Source organism: Lytechinus variegatus, chromosome 2 (assembly GCF_018143015.1).
Source record: "Lytechinus variegatus isolate NC3 chromosome 2, Lvar_3.0, whole genome shotgun sequence".
In the NCBI taxonomy this organism is placed as follows: Eukaryota; Metazoa; Echinodermata; class Echinoidea; order Temnopleuroida; family Toxopneustidae; genus Lytechinus; species Lytechinus variegatus.
The window spans coordinates 37837563-37858835 of NC_054741.1; the positions used below are offsets into that span (position 1 = coordinate 37837563).

The 21273-nt window shown below is 35.7% G+C and overlaps 1 protein-coding gene across 1 annotated transcript; it reads right to left on the reverse strand.

Moving 5' to 3' along the window:
• Positions 1 to 2325: 2325 nt before the first annotated feature.
• Positions 2326 to 21004, reverse strand: LOC121408037 (lysosomal protective protein-like). The gene is made up of 12 exons (XM_041599346.1): positions 20738 to 21004; positions 17193 to 17358; positions 16385 to 16547; positions 15743 to 15829; positions 12388 to 12546; positions 10461 to 10552; positions 9886 to 9970; positions 8847 to 9026; positions 7816 to 7958; positions 7151 to 7226; positions 6345 to 6533; positions 2326 to 4779 (listed from the first exon to the last, which is right to left on the reverse strand). The coding sequence occupies exons 1-12, from the start codon at positions 20745 to 20747 to the stop codon at positions 4696 to 4698; spliced, it is 1434 nt and encodes a 477-aa protein (XP_041455280.1). The 5' UTR covers positions 20748 to 21004; the 3' UTR covers positions 2326 to 4695.
• Positions 21005 to 21273: the final 269 nt, after the last annotated feature.

Genomic DNA, 21273 nt, shown 5'->3' on the forward strand with positions numbered 1-21273 from the left:
GTGGTTAGAGCATTGGGCTCAAAATCGCAAGGTTGTGAGTTCGAATCCCAACTCTGCCATTGTCTCCACTTTGATAAAAAGGCCCAAGAGTGATATCTGTCGTCTATTACATCAGCCACTTTGACTGATTAACCAAAACGTAAAATGTTTCCAAGGTAATTGATTATATACGCTGTCCTGCCAAGTTCCTATGGGAGTTACCACAAACAGAAACAGAGTGTCTCAACTTGAGGTGACATGAAGTTTTAGTTGACATCATGTATGGCTTATTGGCTTCATGTACCTTTAATGAATGTTTTGTTGAATAGAGTCACCTAATAATAACAGGCATTTATATATCTAGAAATATTCTATTCCGAGGCGCGTTATTATTACCCCGGCTTTAGCTCGAGCTGCCTTTCAGCGCTCATGCATTCAAGGAATTAATCCTACCGGGTACCCAATCACCTCACCTGAGTCGAGTGCAGCACAATGTGGATAAATTTCTTGCTGAAGGAAATTACGCCATGGCTGGGATTCGAACCCACGACCCTCTGTTTCAAAGTCAGAAGACTTATCCACTGGGCCACAATGCTCCACCTGCATTACCACATGTCAATTATTATAAGTCAAATAATTGCCCAAGCTGAAACAGTATGTTAGATCAGATTATGTAAAACATGTTATTACTTGTTACTTTCAATATTTTCTTGTAATGGTATCTATTTCTGCAGTTCCAAGAGGTTGAACTTGAGCAAAGTTATTATTTGTATTCTAGATTCAGTAACATATCACTGTCACAATTTTGTTATATTGTGTAAAGACTGCTGAGTGCTGAAGTATTGTTCAATGTTGAAAAGCATTGTAACGTCATGAATGTTTTACTCAACTGCCTATGTGCACAGAAAGCAATATATGTATATCTTGCCATTCTCATTAATAAACAATAGCTGTCCTAAAAAGTGTTATCACAATCTCGTAGTTTGGTTTAAACGTGTATCTAAACTATTGGTCAGTCTACAGTTTTGGTCAATTTTCTAGGGATATGTATCAATTAAATGAATTTTTAGTGTTACTCTCAATGCTCAGTTATGCATTGTTCACACAAAGCCAAGTTGGGCGTTTTTGCGAGTTGACTTTTTGGGCTACTCGCGATAACTCTTCATTCTACTTGCAATACATGTAACTCTCCGTTACTCGCAATAACTTGGCACAGCTCTGAACAACTCTTCACAGCTCAATGCAACTTGAGTGATGTTGTAGTAAGCATTTTATCAAGCTCTTGAGAACTCTCGAAAGACTTGATCAAACTCGAAGTACACTCACTAAACTTGTGAGCAACTCGTCATAAACGTAAAAAATCAGGGAAATTTGCATAAATTAACCATATATTTCCATACATGACTTCTTGCGATCCTAATACGACCAGCTGTGAGTTCTGCACGAGCTTGCCGAGTCACTTGGGAGCTAACCACGAGGTTTGCAAGAGTAAATAGGAGAAAAGATCAATCACTTGAGCAGTACTTGGTACTACTCATTGATAACTCTTTGTGACTTGTACTGCGCTCTATTTAATCTTTAAAAAAAGTCCTGAAAATGTACCATCCCCCCCCAGTTTAGGGTTAACCTTAACGAGGCTCGCAGGGACTCGTACACCCAACTCGGCTCTGTGTAAACAATGCAACAGTGCATTACTTGAGAACTTTTAGAGAATGTACAGTACTTTTGTTAATGGGTTGAAATTCAACTTAAATGCCTTGCAGCAGCTGTACATAGATATTCTGTGCCAAAGGATGTTTGTAAAGGACAAGTTAATTTTTCAGTAATATGCAAGACAAGCATGTCATTGTGTTCTTCAAGGAGTAAAATGATATGTCTATGCACGCTTATTTTTAGTGGAGATAATCGTAATTATTAGCCAAAACTTGGTTTTCAGTATTTCTTGAGGCTTCATTGGCCAAGACCGTTATAATACTTTGTTAATGATATAACTATGTCAAGTTAATTTCATCTCATTATGCAAATACATATCATTTGTATCAACATTTTCAATTAAAAAATATTGACAAATATAACTTTTGAAGCAGTTTTTCGGTGTCACTTTGTTTTTTGTCTATTCATTCTCTTGCATGCAGGGTGTAAAAAAATTTCATCTTCCTACTGATTTAAATATTATATGATGGTTAAAAACAATGTTATGTGAAGCATGCCAAGGAAATTCATAAAACATTCAGCTGGATGTGCTAGACTTTACCTTGAGTGATGTTATGGTCTATATAAAGGAAAAAAAACTTCCCTTTTCCCTGTCACTATCAAGTGAATCAGTACAATATTTACACATTTTTATTTAGGAACATTGAATTTTATTTTAATCAAAACTTTCATCCCCTCATTGAATCGAGAAATCACAAATTGCACATAAATCAAAAATACTTTACATGTAATAGTATCTAGGATAATCGCTGCATCTGTCCTGTAATATACAAATGACATGAAACTTGAAAGTCTGTATACTCTGATGTCCAAACCTGTGAGCAAAACATTAAAGACGAACAATGCTATAAAATAAGCCGACTTGCTAACATTTGAAATGCAGAAAACTGGAGCAATTATTGTGAGGGAGGGGATGTCGCCCTCCAAAGGTGGAAGCTTTTGCATTTACGAACTTACTATTGTGCAATCTGGTCCATACCTTGAGAGAAAATTCAGCCTCAAGAATGACTGTATCTGGGTGTGTTATGATTTGCTCAACCAGTATGAAGAAATGGATAATTGAATATATTAAGAAAATACATACATTATTATTAAAAGAGACACACTAATATATGCACCCAAAACCATACTCACAAAATCCCAAAATCTGAACGTTCAGTTCTTAGGGAAATTAAAAACTTCAAAAACTGGACAAATCAGTTAAAAACTGAATGGTTGGCAACTCTGAAAAAGGACAGAATGGATTATAAAAGGCAGAAAGGCCAATACGTTTTTCTATTCTGGTACATTTTATTGTACAATGATATGAACTTAACCCTTAAAGTCCGCCCCCTTAAGATCTCGGCTGTGCATTTAGTACACATCCAGATCAATGCCTAATCCACCATAAGATTAATTACGTTTTGTTTGTGTAATAGTACAAGATGAGGCATATAGTTTGTGTAGTATACATGTAAACTAGTTAATACGAAAAAGTGCAACAGTAAATATTTACTTCTGATTTAATACAGAAAGATAAATACAAAACTAAAACATACATAATACACTTATTTTGATGCCCCTAACAATGTTTCTAAATATAGTACTGTGTAAGAGATTTGAAGCATGAAGACTGGATAAACACAGGAATATGTGTATGATTTAATCACAAGTATCACTATTGCATCCTTCTGATCTTGGCTATTAAAAACCTGATTGTTTCATACATTTACATCTGAAACAACTAATTTTACACCAAAAAAAATCAATTTCCTTATCAATTTTATTATTTCGTATGTACTTCTGCTTTTATCAACTCCCAATGAAATTCATACATTTGCATTACAAACCATTGAACAACCAAAATCAATACAATCTTGGTTATGCGGTGTCAAAATTATCACCTTTGTTTTCATTTCAAAACAAATGCCAAAAATCTGTACACAAAAAATGACATTATTTCAGGAAAGGTCATATGGTATCACATAGGCATGTGTATTATATTTGCTCTTGAAGATTCCTACAGACTTCACAGAAAAAAGGCCTAAATATCCACCAAGTCATCTCTGTGCATATCTGATATTTGCATGCAATATTGAAGGTGGGTTTGAGGTTTATTTTTATTTTTTTCACCAATCAAATGATGAAACACTGACTCTGAAGGATACACATACAGCATTTTTCATTTGCAGCACAATCACACTATATGGCACTAAATAACACATATATAAACATTGTATATGATTAATATCAACTGTGTAATAAAGGTGAATGTATCATAAAAATCTGCCTTGTAATTACATGGCCACAGCAAGGCACTGAATACATCATTACTACTCTTCACTTTCAATCCTGATTGTTTAAAATATATTTATTTGCTCAATTAGTGAATATTAGAGTACCAACATTGATAATATCTTTTGGTGGTTCTTATTTTGGACAGAACAGGGGGAGCATTTCATGAACAGTTTTGTCAGTGCTTTTCACTCAGCCAATCAAATGCAAGGATTTTCAGTAGTTTGTAACAACTGTCCGGGGAAACTCACAAAGAAAACTGTTCATGAAACATCCCCAGAGGTTGGTTACTGATCCATGGCATTGATTACTTTTCAAATTCATAACAGTTTATTGATTTTTTGTTTCACTCAAAGTACTTTTAACAATGTAGCTCATCTCTCATATATACAAATCATGATGCTGCATTTTCAATCTGAGTAGAAAGTAAAAATATATTCCCGACTATTGAATCCACATTTGCAGGAAACACAAATTCTGATGTTTCAAATAAATTTTCATGACAAATTATGCAAAGCATAACCAACATAAAAATTAAAAATTGATATCATAGGAACCTACTTTTTAAAGAAAGGGTCTGTTCTTTAAAAATCTCAATCCATGAATTAAAGTTGATCTGGTCTATGACAACAAACAGAAAAATTTGTCACATTGGATATAGAATGGATGATTAAATATGAGATAGAAATACAAAGACAAGCAGAGTTTCATAAACTCAAGTCAAATTACTTAGAATGGTCTTCTATTCACAAAGTTACTAATAAGTTGAGCAGTTGCGATTGGTTTATCAGCTGCTGCCATGTGACCTGCTCCCTGTAGAGAGAGAATGAGAGAAACATGAAAATGAACAAAGTAAATGAGAAAACGTGAAATTAACAAAGATGGTACCGGCACTGAATGCTCAACACACATTTACATCAATACAGTAAAGGCATATTTTTTATGATTGCGAATGTGTCAACATTAAAAAAAAAACATTTTTTCATTAAAGCCTATTTGTAAATCATATAAAAATGAACTACTCCAAATAACCATTGAATTTAAGGAGGGTTTGAGATTTACAATGATTACAAAGTTTAAGTCATAAAATCAGAAGTTTGAGTGTGTCTTGGCTAGTAAGTCCTAAGGTAGTTCCTTGATCACCCTCTGCCCTGGACTGCTATCCAAGTATTACTCAAAGTTACTGTTATACAATCCTATTCAAACAAAATTATTTAGGCAAATCCTATAAACATATGAAAAATGTTAATTCACCAAAGCAAACACATAAAGCAAACACAAGAGAGTCTCACACATGAAGCAAACACATAAAGCAAACCCAAGTCTCATCCGAGACGTTCCTTCAGCTCATTTGATATGAGGGCAACAGAAATTCATGAAAAGCTAAAGCATCCTTGGACTGTTCATAAAATTTGTTGAAAGTTGTGCATGATATTACTCATGCTTGGTGACCCTTTCATGTGCCAAACACCTTTTTTATAATAGAATAGTTGCATATATCTTACAACAATGATCACATTTTTTTTTGTAAACAAAATAGTTCAGATGAATTTTAAGAATGAAAATTTCAATCTAAAGAGATTGGATAAAACAATAAAAATTTATTGATAATCTGATTTAGCACCCAAGGATATTTCATGTCATTCCAATAGAAATTGTCAAGTACAATATTTTTCAATAAGATATCATTTTAATGAGTACAAAACCCCATTTCCAGGAAAACATGCATTCTATTGAATCCACTTTAATGCAGTGCAACAATTCCAGGTTGTCTTATTCAAATTAATGAGATTGGGAGAAGAATACAAATTCATCTTTTAGAAAATTGTAGTAATCCAAGACTTAGAATGTTGAAAAATATAATGTCAAGACCCTATCTGAAATGAAACATGAAGTCAACAAATCATACACTGACCTAAAGCATAACAATGCAAAAAAAGGGTCAACAGTCATGTGTAAAGATGTGCGTTGGTGGATTTATGAAACAAAACGCTGGATTAGTCATTCTCAAGATTAAATAATGGGATGGTATTCTGAAAGCCATGGTTTAGTTAAACCTGAATTGACTAAGATCACACTCTTATGGAATGCCAGGTGTGAACTCATTCACCAACTAAAAATCGTTCTTGTCTTACTGCAAAAAGCCATCAAAAATGAATTGACTCCTGAAATTGAAAGAATAGGCAGATACAAAAATATGATGAATAAAAAAAAAATGATACATTATAAAACCAGATATGGAAGAAATATTATGAAGCCCATCATTCCATAGAAGTGTGGTTTAAAATTCTAGTTTAGATGAGTGTTTAACCCTGGTTTAATTATCATAATACCACACATTGAGTCAAGAACAAGTATTTTAATTTCTCTTTACATACCTTGACTGTAGCGAAGGCAACATTGTCATATTCCTTGACGAATCCTGCGACCTGAAGTGAGCCATCACTGTAGAGCCATGTTCTCCACTGAACCTCTTCCTCTAAACCCAACGCATCCACAAACCATTCATCTCCAATGCAGTTACACACCGCATCTAAATCACCATTGTATACCAGGATCCGATATTTCTGTGCAATGAGAAAGGGAAGAGAATAAAGCATTGCTATCATAAGCTATTTATCTTCAATATAGTTACACATTGCATTGAATCATCAAAGTGCACTTTGATATGATTATTCTGCGAATGAAAAAGGAAAAAGGACAAAGCTTGCTATTTCAATATGTTATTAAGTCATTATCTTAAATACAGTTGCACACTGCATCTAAATCACCATTGTATACCAGGATGTGATATTGCTGTCCAATTTGATGAGAAAGAGGACAAAATCGGATTGGTATTTCATATCTTACACAATTACACACTGCATCTTTTATTGGTAATTACACATAAATTAGCATAATCAATAACAATTTGCAAAAAATAAATTACTATATAATTTTGTAGACTCTGTCCTAGATTACCTGGGTGCCAATTTTCAGTGCGATCGTGTGGTCGACGCCCGAGATGTATGGGGGGCCTCCACAGCCATATGATCTTTAAAAAAAAATAGAGCTAATGTGATTACTTGAAAAAAAATCAGAGATGGCAATGCCCTTGAATAGATCTATATTAGATACCTTCATGTTGAAATCATGTAATCATTTTTGTCAGAAAATTATATTTTTTTTTCAAAGTCATACATACATAGGTCTGTTGGAGTGCTTGATAGGTTGATGTCATATCTGGGTATAGCTTGCTATAGTTCTGGGCAACTTCAGCACTGTCAAATGAAAAAAAAATACATATCAACATGATTACCAGTTATGGTACATGGCATTGCACTGATTAGCATATACATTTCACTAAGTTAAAGAAAGCCAACATATTACAAAAAATTTGAAATATGGATTTGGCATATTGGAAAATTCATACTTGTGTTTATTTCAACCATTTTGTTACATTTATGATTGTTTGCGACTCTGCTGCAATTCAACTAGAAATCACAGACAAAACAACCCAAACACTGGGACTACAACATTACAGGCCAATAAATTCAAACAATAAAGTAGAAAAATCATGCTTGGTGCTATTATTTTCATAGCTCTACTTGGTTGATTAAAGGTTTGAAATATAGTATCGTGTGAAAATTGTGATATAAAGATGTAGGTAAAGAAATATAGGCCTTATAATGGTTGATATTCAGAGTTCTTGGTTACATTGAATACCCTTTTTTCAGCAGTCCATCAGTCTCCAATTAAATATTGTGGACAGTCACATAAAAAAAAAGCCTGTAATGACTCAACCCCAATTTAGACACACTAATGATCACACTGTCATGTGATTGATATGAACAAATAAATTGTACTTACTTGCAGACTTGCCAGGCCGGTCTGCTCTCGTTAATATGAAGGGCTTCCCTTACATAGGGATTTTCCAAGTATCCGGTCACCAGACTTGTATTAACACATTGGAGATCTTGCCTCAATTTATGACTTGGTCTCTTATGAAGGAACTAGAAGAAAATAACAATAACAAGGCAATACAAGTCCTCTTTAATAGTGCCATTACAATAGCTACATGTACATGTAGTTCAGAAAAAGCTTACATGTAGTAACAAAACAAGGCAATATGTTGCCTTTTATATACATGTACTTTTTTCATTATGCACAGTATGAAGTTGCTCACATCGTCTATATTCCCATATAAGGAGTAATATGGTAAATTTAATGTAAATATGGTGGGCTAAATATATATATTTTTTGTTTAATTCATTTTTGTCATACGCTATTCTACCAGCAGACTACAAATTACCCTCACATTCATCACAAATGTTTGATGGGACCTTTTCTGGGAAAGCTGGAAACCTTTAGAAATAATATCAATCAATATTGATAATCTTCACATAGTGAGTCGCCAGAACAGAGATTGTAGATTTGCTGAAATTCCCATACTCCCTCGAATGGAAATGGTGTCACCAAGGCATCGTGACCAGTGCTGGCTGCATGTTGGGTTGCTTGAATTGACGGATAAAGTCAAATCCACCAAAATACTATTCTTTCCTTAACCCTAAGAGTCTCAAAGACTGATCATATCTGTTAATGTAAAAGTTCTGTATAAGATAGCTAGCTGGTAGAATGGCCAAAACCATTTTTTTGTATGACACATTTTTTTGTATGACACATTTTTTTGTATGACACATTTTTTTGTATGACACATTTTTTTGTATGACACATTTTTTTGTATGACACATTTTTTTGTATGACACATTTTTTTGTATGACACATTTTTTCTTCTTCTAGAACTGGTTCATTTCTTAGAAACATCAATTGGACAAGACCCCTACTTCCTAACTAAAGATATAATTTTGTAAACCCATTTTACAAGAATGAATCCAACATACCATTTGCCTTGTCTGAGCATATTCGCTGTATCTAAAGATGTCAGATGAACTGCTTCCATAGTGAACATAGCCGTCTTTCTGAAGAGCGCCACCTGGTGGGGAGGTTTCTCCAACGCAGTCCGCAAGAATATTGTAAGGATTTAGGCCAATCGTGTCAATATTCATAAGTGCTTTGTTGACCTGTAAAAAGGACAATCATAGAAATCAATTAAGTTTAATATAAACATTTTACACACAGCACCACATTCGAAGTTGAACTGAATATTTAGCATGAAAATAAAGATATGAATGATGCTCCAAGTCATCCTTTATTGTGATCTATTTTTTTCTTACGAACATAATATGGTTCATATCAGTGCTAAAATAGTTTAAACCTCTTTTTTATTTGCAACTCTCTCTAAAATTTCTTCAAATAAATTGTAATTAAGTAAAACTTTTCCTTTACGAATGAATCATTGTATATGAATCAATTTCAAAAGGAACAGTTCTTTTTTTTTCATTGTATCCTAGGACTGAAGGTAGAGTTACCTGTCATATAAGTAATTTATTCCCCCCCCACCAAAAATCATGCACAGGAATACCCCTGAATACTGACCGTTCATTACTACATTAAATGAGAATGAAAAATTTTGAACAACTTAGTTTGTGCAAAGACAGGAAAATCAAAGAATGAGATCAATGAAAGTTTGAGAACAATAGCAACAAACAATTAGGATAGTGTGCGAGCATTTAAATGTTTAAATGTTGATATCACTAATGTTATGGACATTCCCCCAACACCCCCCCCCCCCCCCCCGGAGATGGGATTGACCAAGATGTGTGATGTCTCCCTAACCCTATGTACTGCTCCTCTACAACTTTTGTACAAGTACCTTGTTTACTTAATATCTCACTGTTATGAATTCTATCCATAGATAAGTTGTTCTTTTCATGGTAAGACATGTAATAGGTTTATCACAAAAGTGGACAAAGAGTTTGTTCTACTATGAATTCTACTTCTATTCTTCGAAATATATTGAAATCACAAAAATTTACTCACAGCATCATTGCAGGCTGCTACTTGTGAATTATAGAAATTACACTTTCCACCGGAGCAACAGGTAAGTTGTAAGGTATCCCACAATCTACAAACGGAATAAGAAAAAAATGAAATACGACTAACATCCCTGAAACCAATGCAAGACAAACTGCATTACCTGCCTATATATACCATGGATATCTGATAGAGTTTGAAGAGAGATCTTATATGGAGCAGCATTTTGTTAAGAATCTACAGTACTTTCTGGAGGTGAGTTGAGGTAACCTTTGTATATTATATCATCATCATTATTTTTGGAAATAAAAAGTAAGAAATAAAAAGTAGAAAGTAATATGATACTTGAAAATTTTGGACCAATAGATGCAGAAAAGGCTCAAATCACAGAGAAGAGAGTAAACAGAATGTCATTTAAAGAGAGAGTACATCAATGTAAAATTCCTCACTATGACTCTGAGGTATGTGAGCACTTGAAAATACACATTACCAACAAAAAAATATTGAACAATCCTGTTTGGCAAAATATGAATTACATGCTCGTGTTCACTTGAAATCAAAATTTAAAGTATTAGACTTACTGGTCTCCAATGATCCCTCTGTAATATGTGAAGTAGATGAGAGAGTTAGCCAACTGCTCTTCACTGGTCATACCATTACCAACAGCGAAGCCCTGTAAAATATAATATAATAATAACTGGATTTATAATAGCACCTTCTCCGGCGGAAACAAACCACTACTTTTTTTTACCCCAGCTTCAGCTTAAGCTGCTGCTTTCATGCAGCGCTCAGTGCATTCACGGGAATATCCCATGCACCTCGTATGAGTGCAGCACTGTGTGGACAAGTATAATTCAATACAGTAAAAGCTGTGTGTAAAATCGCTCAGTGGACAAATGGATGATCCTAATATTATCAAAAGTAAGCTGCTTTATGAGTTACTTTTATTCACGATGCAGCATTGAGGAATTAAAAGATAAAGGAGGTGGTCTTGATTACAGCCCTACTTTGTCAACAGGAAACAGGTGACACATGAACCAACCCTAATTGTAAAGAAAAAAATCATATTCTTTATTTTTTTCATCCTATTTCAAGACTACATGTACAATCCTAATTTTCTATGAAATTTTGCAAAACGTACTAAAAATTACATTACAAGTTTCAAAATCCTATTTCTAGAGGAGAAATCCTATTTAGTGCCACTTCCACTACCTCCTTAAAATTCCTTCTAGGTGGCAGCTCTGCAAACTGGGAAATTCCTGAAAGGACTTGTCAGACGTTTTATCCGACAGTAACCATAGGAACCGTGTGTCTCAGCCAATGACAATCAAGGAAAGTTGTCAGATCTGACAACTTATCGGATGAAAAATGTTGATGAAACACTCCCCCTGGAGTCTTTGTAATGAAATTTTTTTTAATTCTTCCTGACAAAACTTTCACAGACCGACATTCATAATGCCATGAGATATGACTGGCTATCCATCATCACTTGATCTCATCATTCATTGGGGGATCGATCATTTCAATATGCTTGACCGTTTCCATGCAATAAACTTCCACAAAACATCAATATTTCGTATCTAAGCACCTTCAAAATCTCACTAAAAAATGGGATTTTCAGGAAAGCTTTCTGGGGCCCCATTTCACAAAAGATTTGCAACTGTTGTAACTTTGCTATTATGGCAACTACCATGGTAACACGGCTCATCAGCCAATCAGAATCAAGGCTATGATGGCAGTTGCTATAATGGCAAAGTTACAACAGTTGGAAGTCGTTTATGAAACGGGCCCCAGGTGAATGTAACTCTCACTCTTCTTTTACTAGCTAATGTTTCTATTTCAATTCTTTACTGCACCATGATCATCTACTCAGGATGGATACTGGCACAGTATCATCATGGTAACTTGCATTGATGTCAATGTTAAAGGACTAAAATGACACACGCTTGGCTTTTTACAGGAAGTTAAATTTTTATTACTTTTTTCATTTTGTCAACATAAGAGACAAGAAGTCCTTCCTGACTTATTGTTGCTAGTTTGTGTTTCACTGTGTCAACTTTGGTTGATTTACACGCTAAATAGCAGTTATTAAGGATGTTATTTTCATGTATGCCTGAAAGTCAACAATGAAAAGACAATGCTGTCACACAAAATAAAATCAGCACATAGCTGCACATGAATGTATCTCTGTCTCTATCTGTAATAAAAAAAATTCTGTATGGTTTAATCAATAAAAATGTCCTCTCTCAAGATCCACATATCCATATTAATGTTGTGACGAGATGCTCATGAAATGACTACCCTAAAGAACACGGGCTTCGCTAAGTAAAGGTGTTTGCCTTGCTCAAAGACAGTCGATGGCTGACACATTCAGCACATGCTATTACTCTGGACTGAGATCAACCATTAGACACACAATCTTCATCAATATCACCATGCATGTACACCACCAAAAAAAAGCTTCTCAAAAACTCACATAGCTTTAACATGAATAGTTGAGTAGTTTACCTGTAGGGTAGTAATGTTAGTTGTCTGTTGTATCTTGAGAGTCAGGAGAGCAGCGTACACACCTCCGTATCCTTCTCCCATGATGTACATAGGAAGACTCAGTACTTCAGTAAACTCTGATAAGAAGTTCTGCAAAGCAGCTACATGATCACTGGTTACCTTGGAGGAATCAAAGAGAAAACATCATTGATAAGTTAATAGTTCTTGAAAAGGCCTATAGGTATCAGCAGCGTTCTCGCCAGAAAAAAATTCACTCATGTCGGGGACTTGTGCTGCCACTCCCGGGGGGTGGGTGCGGGAGGGGGGTTCACCCCTCCCTCGCGGAGCGCGGAAGCGACGGCCTTTTCATCAAATAGAGATGCCAAGGAAGCCCCATTGTGGCGTATTTTTAAGCCCACACAAATGCACATAAATGCTAGGCCTGGGAGTAAACATCGATTGATCGAATGGTTCGATTGGCATGCCGCCAATCACCAATCGATTAGCAAAATTTACACAAATCGAATGTTCGGCAGATCCCGATTATGACATTGGGAGAACTCGAATACCCAAGTAATAATAACAAAATGACAAGAAAACAATGATGACACTTCATACAGGTTTAAAAATTATGTTACCGAGATAATTTTTCAAAAATAATCAATGATTGTATTACATTCACAGTTACACACCAACATGAAAGCGCTCCGAATTTTTTTTAATCCCACCCAACCTTGCCCTCGATACACAAAATGAGTTCATTGTCTGCGTGCACAAAACAATATGAAAACACACAACCAAGCTCACTTGAGCTGATTGGACCTTCGGATAGCCAATGAAACTTTTGGGGAAACAAAGAAGGCAGTGGTTCCCTTATTAGGAGAAGTCATGACTTCAGAAATAAATTGACCATTCCCCCATCTGTGTGTGTGCGAGGGAGAGAGAAAGATAAGGGTGGGAGCCGGAGAATTCCTTTCATGTTTCAAAACAATGCAACCTTTTTTCTATCCCCCTCACACAATGAATTTTTTTTAATCCCACCCAACCTTGCCCTCGATACACAAAATGAGTTCACTGTCTGTGTGCACAAAACAATATGAAAACACACAACCAAGCTCACTTGAGCTGATTGGACCTTCGGATAGCCAGTGAAACTTTTGGGGAAACAAAGAAGAAGGCAGTGGTTCCCTTATTAGGAGAAGTCATGACTTCAGAAATAAATTGACCCCTCCCCCATCTGTGTGTGTGTGAGGGAGAGAGAAAGATAAGGGTGGGAGCCGGAGAATTCCTTTCATGTTTCAAAACAATGCAACCTTTTTTCTATCCCCCTCACACAATGAAAACTACATTCCAACATGCGCCCTCACCGGTACTTTCTCGACTAGTCTCCAAAAATAGACCCAGTTATACATGTAGGTTCAAATAATAAAAAAATCGTAATTTTAAAAGGTATTTCAAATTAAATATTTTGCAAAATATTTGTTTGAAATACATGTGTAGAATCATGGGCAGTGCCACAAGTGGGGGCGGGGACATGGTGTGGGCAAGGGATGAAATTGTTCAGAAATGCTCCACCTGGGGTCAGTCTCAAAGAATAGTTCATGAATGAGTTGTTTACATCTTTGGGCTTTGGACTTTGGACTGATCTGGACAGATTCATTCATATGCAGGGGTGTGGCACTTGGAGGGATGCATGCATAATACCAGAGTACCAGCATGGATTTAGGAAGGATTTTCATTGGAACAATAAACTGAAAGTTTTAATCTTATTTCATGTAGTTTCTTTTGATACAAATATCATGGAGAAGGGGTAAAAGGTCCTACTTTCATTTATTCTAAACATGTGACTTTGATGGAGATTTCACCATGAAGTAGTGAACTATTGTGACTTAAAAGACCTGATTCCCGACGAACAATCGAATCATTCGATTATTTTTTCAGGAAATAATTGAATGGTAAAAATGACAATCGTCCCAGGCCTAACATCCATGCACCATAGCAGTCACGCACAGTTCTCAAACTCCTTTGCTATTCGTTCATTGTGTGCAGAGAGGGCGGGATAAAATGACAAACACAGTACAACTCCTTTGCTATTCGTTCATTGTGTGTATAGAGGGCGGGATAAATGACAAACACAGTACAAGTACATGTTCCTTGTATATACAATGCATTTATTCCAAGTTCCACTCCCATCATATCAGTAAGCGCAGCTACCGGTAGGTCATGGAGCATAGCCGGTGTGATGTGCGGGGCAGACGGGGGAATAGGCAACGGAACGACCGTACCGTGGCGTCATATGCCCGCAAGAGCAGCCGCGAGCTAGCTGGGCGCCTTGCCACTTTCCTAGCCGTAGTAGGCCTGTAAGTGGTCTTAAGTTGGTGGGACTTCGGCGCAACCCGATAAATGAAGTTGATATCACTAAGATGAGTTCATGGAGTGTATTATTTTTTTCTGAATATTTCCATTTAATTTTTCCACGCATGTCGCTGAAATTTTACGCATGGTTCCACTTGGTCTCCATTTGCGCACGCATGGTGTTTGCACCATGCATATTATACACTGGCGAGAACGCTGGGTATCAGCATGTAGCTAACGTCTCTCGGAAATCAATCATCCCCATTATTTGTTACTCTGATTCAAATTCAATCTACAGAAGACATTAATCACATATTTTTTCCTGTTTGATCAACATGGAAAAATTTGTTTTTAAATGAATAATAAACCAGACAAAAAGGAATATGCATGTAAAAATTTATTACTATTTTTATTATTATAGTTACCACTATTATTAATCATTATTGTTATCAGTATTATTATTATTATTTTCATTATTATTGTTATTATCATTAATTATTATTATCATTATTTTTAATTATTAGTATTATCATTATCATCATCATTTTCATTATCATCATCATTGTCACCATAATCATTATCATAGTTATTATCATAATTACTATCATTATTTCATTTCATTATCATCATTACTGTACAAAGAGTGTTCCACACCCTTGTTGCTATGGGTCAGAATGTACAGATTCACATACAATGCAATGTGATATGCATGGAGTTTGTATGTGCGCAATAACCCTCTGCCAATACTATGTAACCAATAGATGCTGTGTCATCATTATAGCTACCAAAGTATTGGATTCATACATCAAAATTACTTTCATTATCACCAAAATCATTATCATCATTAATTATTATCATCCCATTATTGTTGGCTTTATGGCAGATGTTTAGCTAGTATCATTTATTGACCTTTTCCAAAAACAGGATCTTAGATGTCAAGAATATCACTTTTTTTCAATGTAACATAATAATCCTGGCATAAAAGCCTGAGGATCCTAGATAAATTGAGTAATTCATTCACCTGGTTATCATCTGACTGAGTCTGTCCATCTGTAGAATATGAGAATCCTACGCCTGAAGGTGATTCTATGTATAAGACATTGGCAAACTATGCAAAAATAAAAAGATAAAGCAAAGAAACCATTCAAAGCAGTTAGTAAATAACTCTGTCCAAGATTCAATTCACCTTTCAAACAAGTTTATTTGTAACTGCCATCCTTAAAACCAGACAGATATCACCTGAGCTTTACAGACTAAGGGGGTGTTGCAACAGAATATTTGCAATCAAATGCACATATTCTATTGCAATTTTACAACTGATAGAACAATTTCAACTGTACCAAATGAGATTACACTGCTTATTTCAAGAAGCAGATTAGCAATCAATTGAAAATTTGCAATTAATTTCAAATGATTTAGGGACCGAAATTAGACTTGCATTTGGTCACAAGTTTCTTGCAATGCCCCATAAGAGTCCTTTCCTACATTTAATCCTCAAGAATTAACAATAGATAATACATGTCAAAATAGCACACTATCATATGATGAAGAATTTCCTGGTCTACAGGCCTGCATATACACGTATGTAGCTTTCCTTGTGTCACAGAGTGCTGCTCTGGCTGACACACGGCTGACAAACCACTTGTAAAGTTGATATAATTACCTTATTCCAGCTATTGTCATTGTATTCAAGGTCATATCCATTCTCTTTGATGAGGTACGGGCCATTGCCTGATAATATGCTATAGAGGGCGCTACAACCTGGGCCATCACCCAGCCAGACAATGAGAGGATTCTTGGTAGGATCATCTTCAGACTCTACATACCTAATGAACAGAAGACAAAAAAATGTGAATCTAGGTCAACCTTCAAACTGTACAATCCATGCAGATTTGTGATATGGCTCTTATTAATTGTAAATATAATCAAGCAATACATTCAGCAATTGTCAAATTCTCCTGCAGAAGCAATACAAGACAAGTAATATCTACGGCTAAGCCGTAAGATAGCAAAATTAATGAAGCCCATCAATATATACAAGCCATTTTCAACTTGCTCCAGGTGCTTCAATGATTACTTTCTTCCAACTTCAACCCATTTTACCAAAAATATTACACCAAAAGGAACTTCATTTCAGTTTGCTCACTCAAGCTCAATGCAAATTGGAATATAATTTGAAATTTTGTTTGAAAATTAATAAGTACTGAAAATTGTATTTAATCTTTGTTTAACTTGCAATATCTTATGTGAACTCTTAAAAATCAACATGATAACCTTCACTGTAGTAGCTACATTAAATGACCTTTTTACCTTAAAATGCAAAATAGAACATAGTTTAGCATTTAACACCTAAATATGAGATAAGGATGAAAGTAACGTTGGTGCAATTAATTCATCCAGCATTGTTCATTATTTAGGATAAAATATGATAGAAGAGGTAACACAGGAAATGAACAAAATGAACTTCTTACCAATAATGTAGCCTGTGATTAGCAGTGCCATTAAGGTATCCTGAATATTGATTAAAGCTGGGTTGTTTTGCTAGACCTGGTAGAAAAGTGATCAAATCTGATTTCTGAGCCCCTTCAGCAGTACACCACAGAGACAGCAGAACCACCAATGTCCAAACTATATTACCTTCATGGAATAGATAACAAAAACAATATATTTAGACTTCCGATAGTGGTACTGAAAGCAAGGGGCCTTACTTACTTTTCATCAATTCATTGTTACTGCTAGATTCATTTTAAAGAACAGACAACATGTAATTTTAACTACTATTCCATTTATAACATTTATAAATACCATAGATTTTAATACCATATACATGTAGGCTACCATAGAAATATAATAGCAGCAGCATGTGAGGCTATATTAACGAGTGTATGATTTCTCTGAGTGCCTAGTTTGTGTGTTTTTTTTTTATACATTTAACAAATTTTGAATAATTCGCACTTCGGCTGAAACAGTCAACATTTGTTGTACTTGTTAGTTAGCCATTGCCAGGCAAACCCCTCTAATTCTGATTATTAGCCATACATACAATGGCAGTAGAATTTAGTCAATGGTGATCTACATGTTAAAGGTATGTAGGAGAGGTAGATGTAATGCTTTGGATCAGTAGCGTATGCAGGATTTTTTTATAGGGGGGGGGGTTCAAGCTGAATGAAATGTTGACACCCCCCCCCCCAAAAAAGGTCTTCACCACCACATTTAAGTTGCTTCCTATCCCCCAAAAATCGACAAGCAAAAAAAAATATATATATATGCATTGACATTGCATACCTCAAAAAGATTTGACAAGCAACAAAATTAGAGGGAGAATTCTGGGGGGTGGGCTTCAAATAAATTTAAGGGGGTGGTTGAGCCCCTGTAGCCACCCCCTGCATTCGCCACTGCTTTGGATTTTTAACTATCTCTCCTCTTCCTAATTCTCCTAATAATACCAGGTTTACAATGGTACCATTAGAATTAATAGATTTGCTGATCATGGTGAATCAATATATGCTGACTCCAATTGGTGATTGATAACTGACATTTACTTATGCAAAAGAGGTTCTCTAAAAAAAAGCTTGAATGTGAAAGAGCAAAATTGGGTGGAACTCTTGCCCACACAAAGCATGATAGTTTGCAGCTCTAAAATAATTAACAGAAAAAATTAAAACTACGCAGTTCTTAAACATAACATTGAATGATTAATCAAAGCTTTTGTAATAGTTACTTTAACATCTATTGGGAATCAAATGGAAGAACCAAGGTAACACAAAGACTGGGAGCACAGTCAGTAAACATGATTGACCTCATTAATTAAAACCAAATTTTTGTCTGACATTGTGACTGAATTTCAGGTAACTTTGCATTTAAGTTTGCTGGAAAGTGAAAATAGACAAATTTGTGACGATTAGTCTAACTTGCTTTGAAATAACAACCATCTGAACTTTTAAAAGCCTACAGTCAGGGCGCGACAAACCCGCTTGCCCGGGCAAGTGAAAATGACGTGCGGGCAAGCACCTCTCAAAGTCAATTGCCCGATCGGGCAAGTGGTTGTTGCGTCTTTTTTTTCAGTACCGTACCTCGTTTTTCCATAAATCATCCAAAATCCACACTCAAAATCATGAATCAGCCTTAAAAAATAACGAGTAGCGCAGTTTCAAATTCCGAAATTGCGTTATTTTTTCTGTACCACGTATTTCCATACATGGTACCGGGTATGAAAAAAATCAACGCAATGGCCGGGAAACAGTTGAATGTAGTATAGGGGTCCATTATGACTACCACCATGTGCAATATCTAATGCACATTTTCCCCCTTCCGATATCACGATTCTGTGATAAAATAATTAGAATTACACAGGAAATAAATCACAGAGTCAAGTAACCTCGCATTGGTGAGTTGTCATGTCATTCGGCTTTGCTTTTCAAAACGGCCTATTAACATCTAAAATAACTTGCCGTATTTGTTAATTATGACGTAAAATTCATTTGTTTCCCTTTCTGAGGGGATGAGGTAAATATCAGACAATAAATCATCAAACAAAGCTCCATCTATTTTACAAGGCCGGCGGGAGGCTCACACACGAGCGCATACTAGCTAGCCAGTCTGAGCTCTGTCTCTCTGCCAGAGCTCTGGGGGACAATTCGCTCAGTAAAGGCCTCAATGATGGTGATTTTCTGTTTCAGACAGAGTTTACATTTCGGGTATATTATTCAAAACTTCCAATAAAGTTTGATGATTTCTTTATTGTCATGTATATTTAAGTTATTAATGAATACATTCTCACCAAATTTAGACTCCCCCATAGAGAAATGCAATTTTCGTAGAAGTCTGCGTTTTCAAAGAACTCCAGGAAAAGTTAGGGTATGTGGGCCTTTATTACATGGCCGAGTACAGGTTATTGTACTCGAATAGGCGAAGTAGAAATTAGATATTGAATTCATTTATATCAAAGTTCAACTCACAGTCACACCCACACAAACACACGCACGCACACACACACACACCCCTCCCAAGATTCTAAGCATAGTGAAAAAGATTACTTAAAAATCATACAATATTACCGTAAACAATGTTACTAATAATTCATTAATAAGTGAAAACATGTAGATAAAATTATTGACCGAGTGGAACATCATAAAATGATTAAAGAAAAGACTTGATGGTTTCCAATTGATTTTTTTTTAATCAAGAAAATCAAGGAAATATGGAAAATAAATGACCATTTCATGGATTTAAAGATGCAAAATGTGAAATTTTAGCCACTCCACTTTTGATGATAAAATAATTTTTTCCGAGTCAATAAAGAGCTGAACATTTTTCACTGGCTTTCTTTATAGTTTCCAACTACGGTAAATGAAAGCAATTCTAAGGAAATATGTTACGCAGGTAGCCATTTCATGGATTTAAAGATGCAAAATATGAAATTTTAGCAACTTTTGTTGAAGGGTTTTTTAAAACCTTAAATAGCCATAAAATATTGATTTTTTTCTCCAAAATAAACGTAAAGACTCAGGCCTACGTTGCTGAAAATATCCTTTTCAATGTGTGTTCTTTTATACTGGACATGATTCTCAATTGTTATTTAGTATACCTTAATAAAAATAAGAGTAGTGCCGTCATAATGAAAAAAATTATTTAATTATTATTTTAAAAATTATTTAAAAAATTGGGCAAGCAGTTTTTTCTATCGGGCAAGCAAATTTTTTCATCACTTGCCCAACAGGGCAAGTGACGAAAAAATTTTTTGTAGAGGCCTGCTACAGTACAGGAACCTCTTAGGTCACGAGATGTGGGATTTGCTGTTGTGTGTCCAGACAATTGATTTCAAACAGCAATTTGATAAAGCTTCTACAATTAATTGTATTTCAATTCATAGTTTTTGTTTAATCCAAAGACAAAAGGGGTGGCCTCAATAACCTAAGTGTCCAGACACCCGACCCCCAGACCACCACCTGCTTACATAGATTATTTTTCACTTTTCTTGTCTCCTTGGCTTAATTGATCTTTATATTTTAACAACCTTTCATCATGGTGTTGACTTTTGACTTCAGACTTGTAAAAATTCTGGGGTTTTGCCTCCTTCTCTGCGTTCTTCCTGTTTCTCCAGATCCAGACCACTCCACCAGGCACCAGTCAGGGCAAACACTGAAACCGCAACTTCAAGTTCAACTCTTCAAGTCCACACACAACCAGTACCAGGGCAGTTCTGTGCAGACTAGTGCAGTGCAATTTCTGCAAACACGTAAACCAGGCTGGCAGCCAGCCAGGGCATGCAGGGGCAGGGACTCAGCCTCTCAGGGACTGAGCTTGGCCTTGGGCCTAATTTTACTCCCCCAGAACTCAGGAACTGTAACTTAGACGTCTTAGTGCAATTTTGTCTCCTCCTGACAATGGGCGTCTTCTCTTGCTAAATAACACGTACACAAACAGATCCTACGATCGTGAAAGCACATCCAAGTCCAAGATCCAGCAAGGCAAGGCAGGCACTGAGCTGTGCTGTGTGGGCTCCGGCCGTAACTTTGAAGGACCGGTATCGGTTTGTGGGCAAAATGCGAA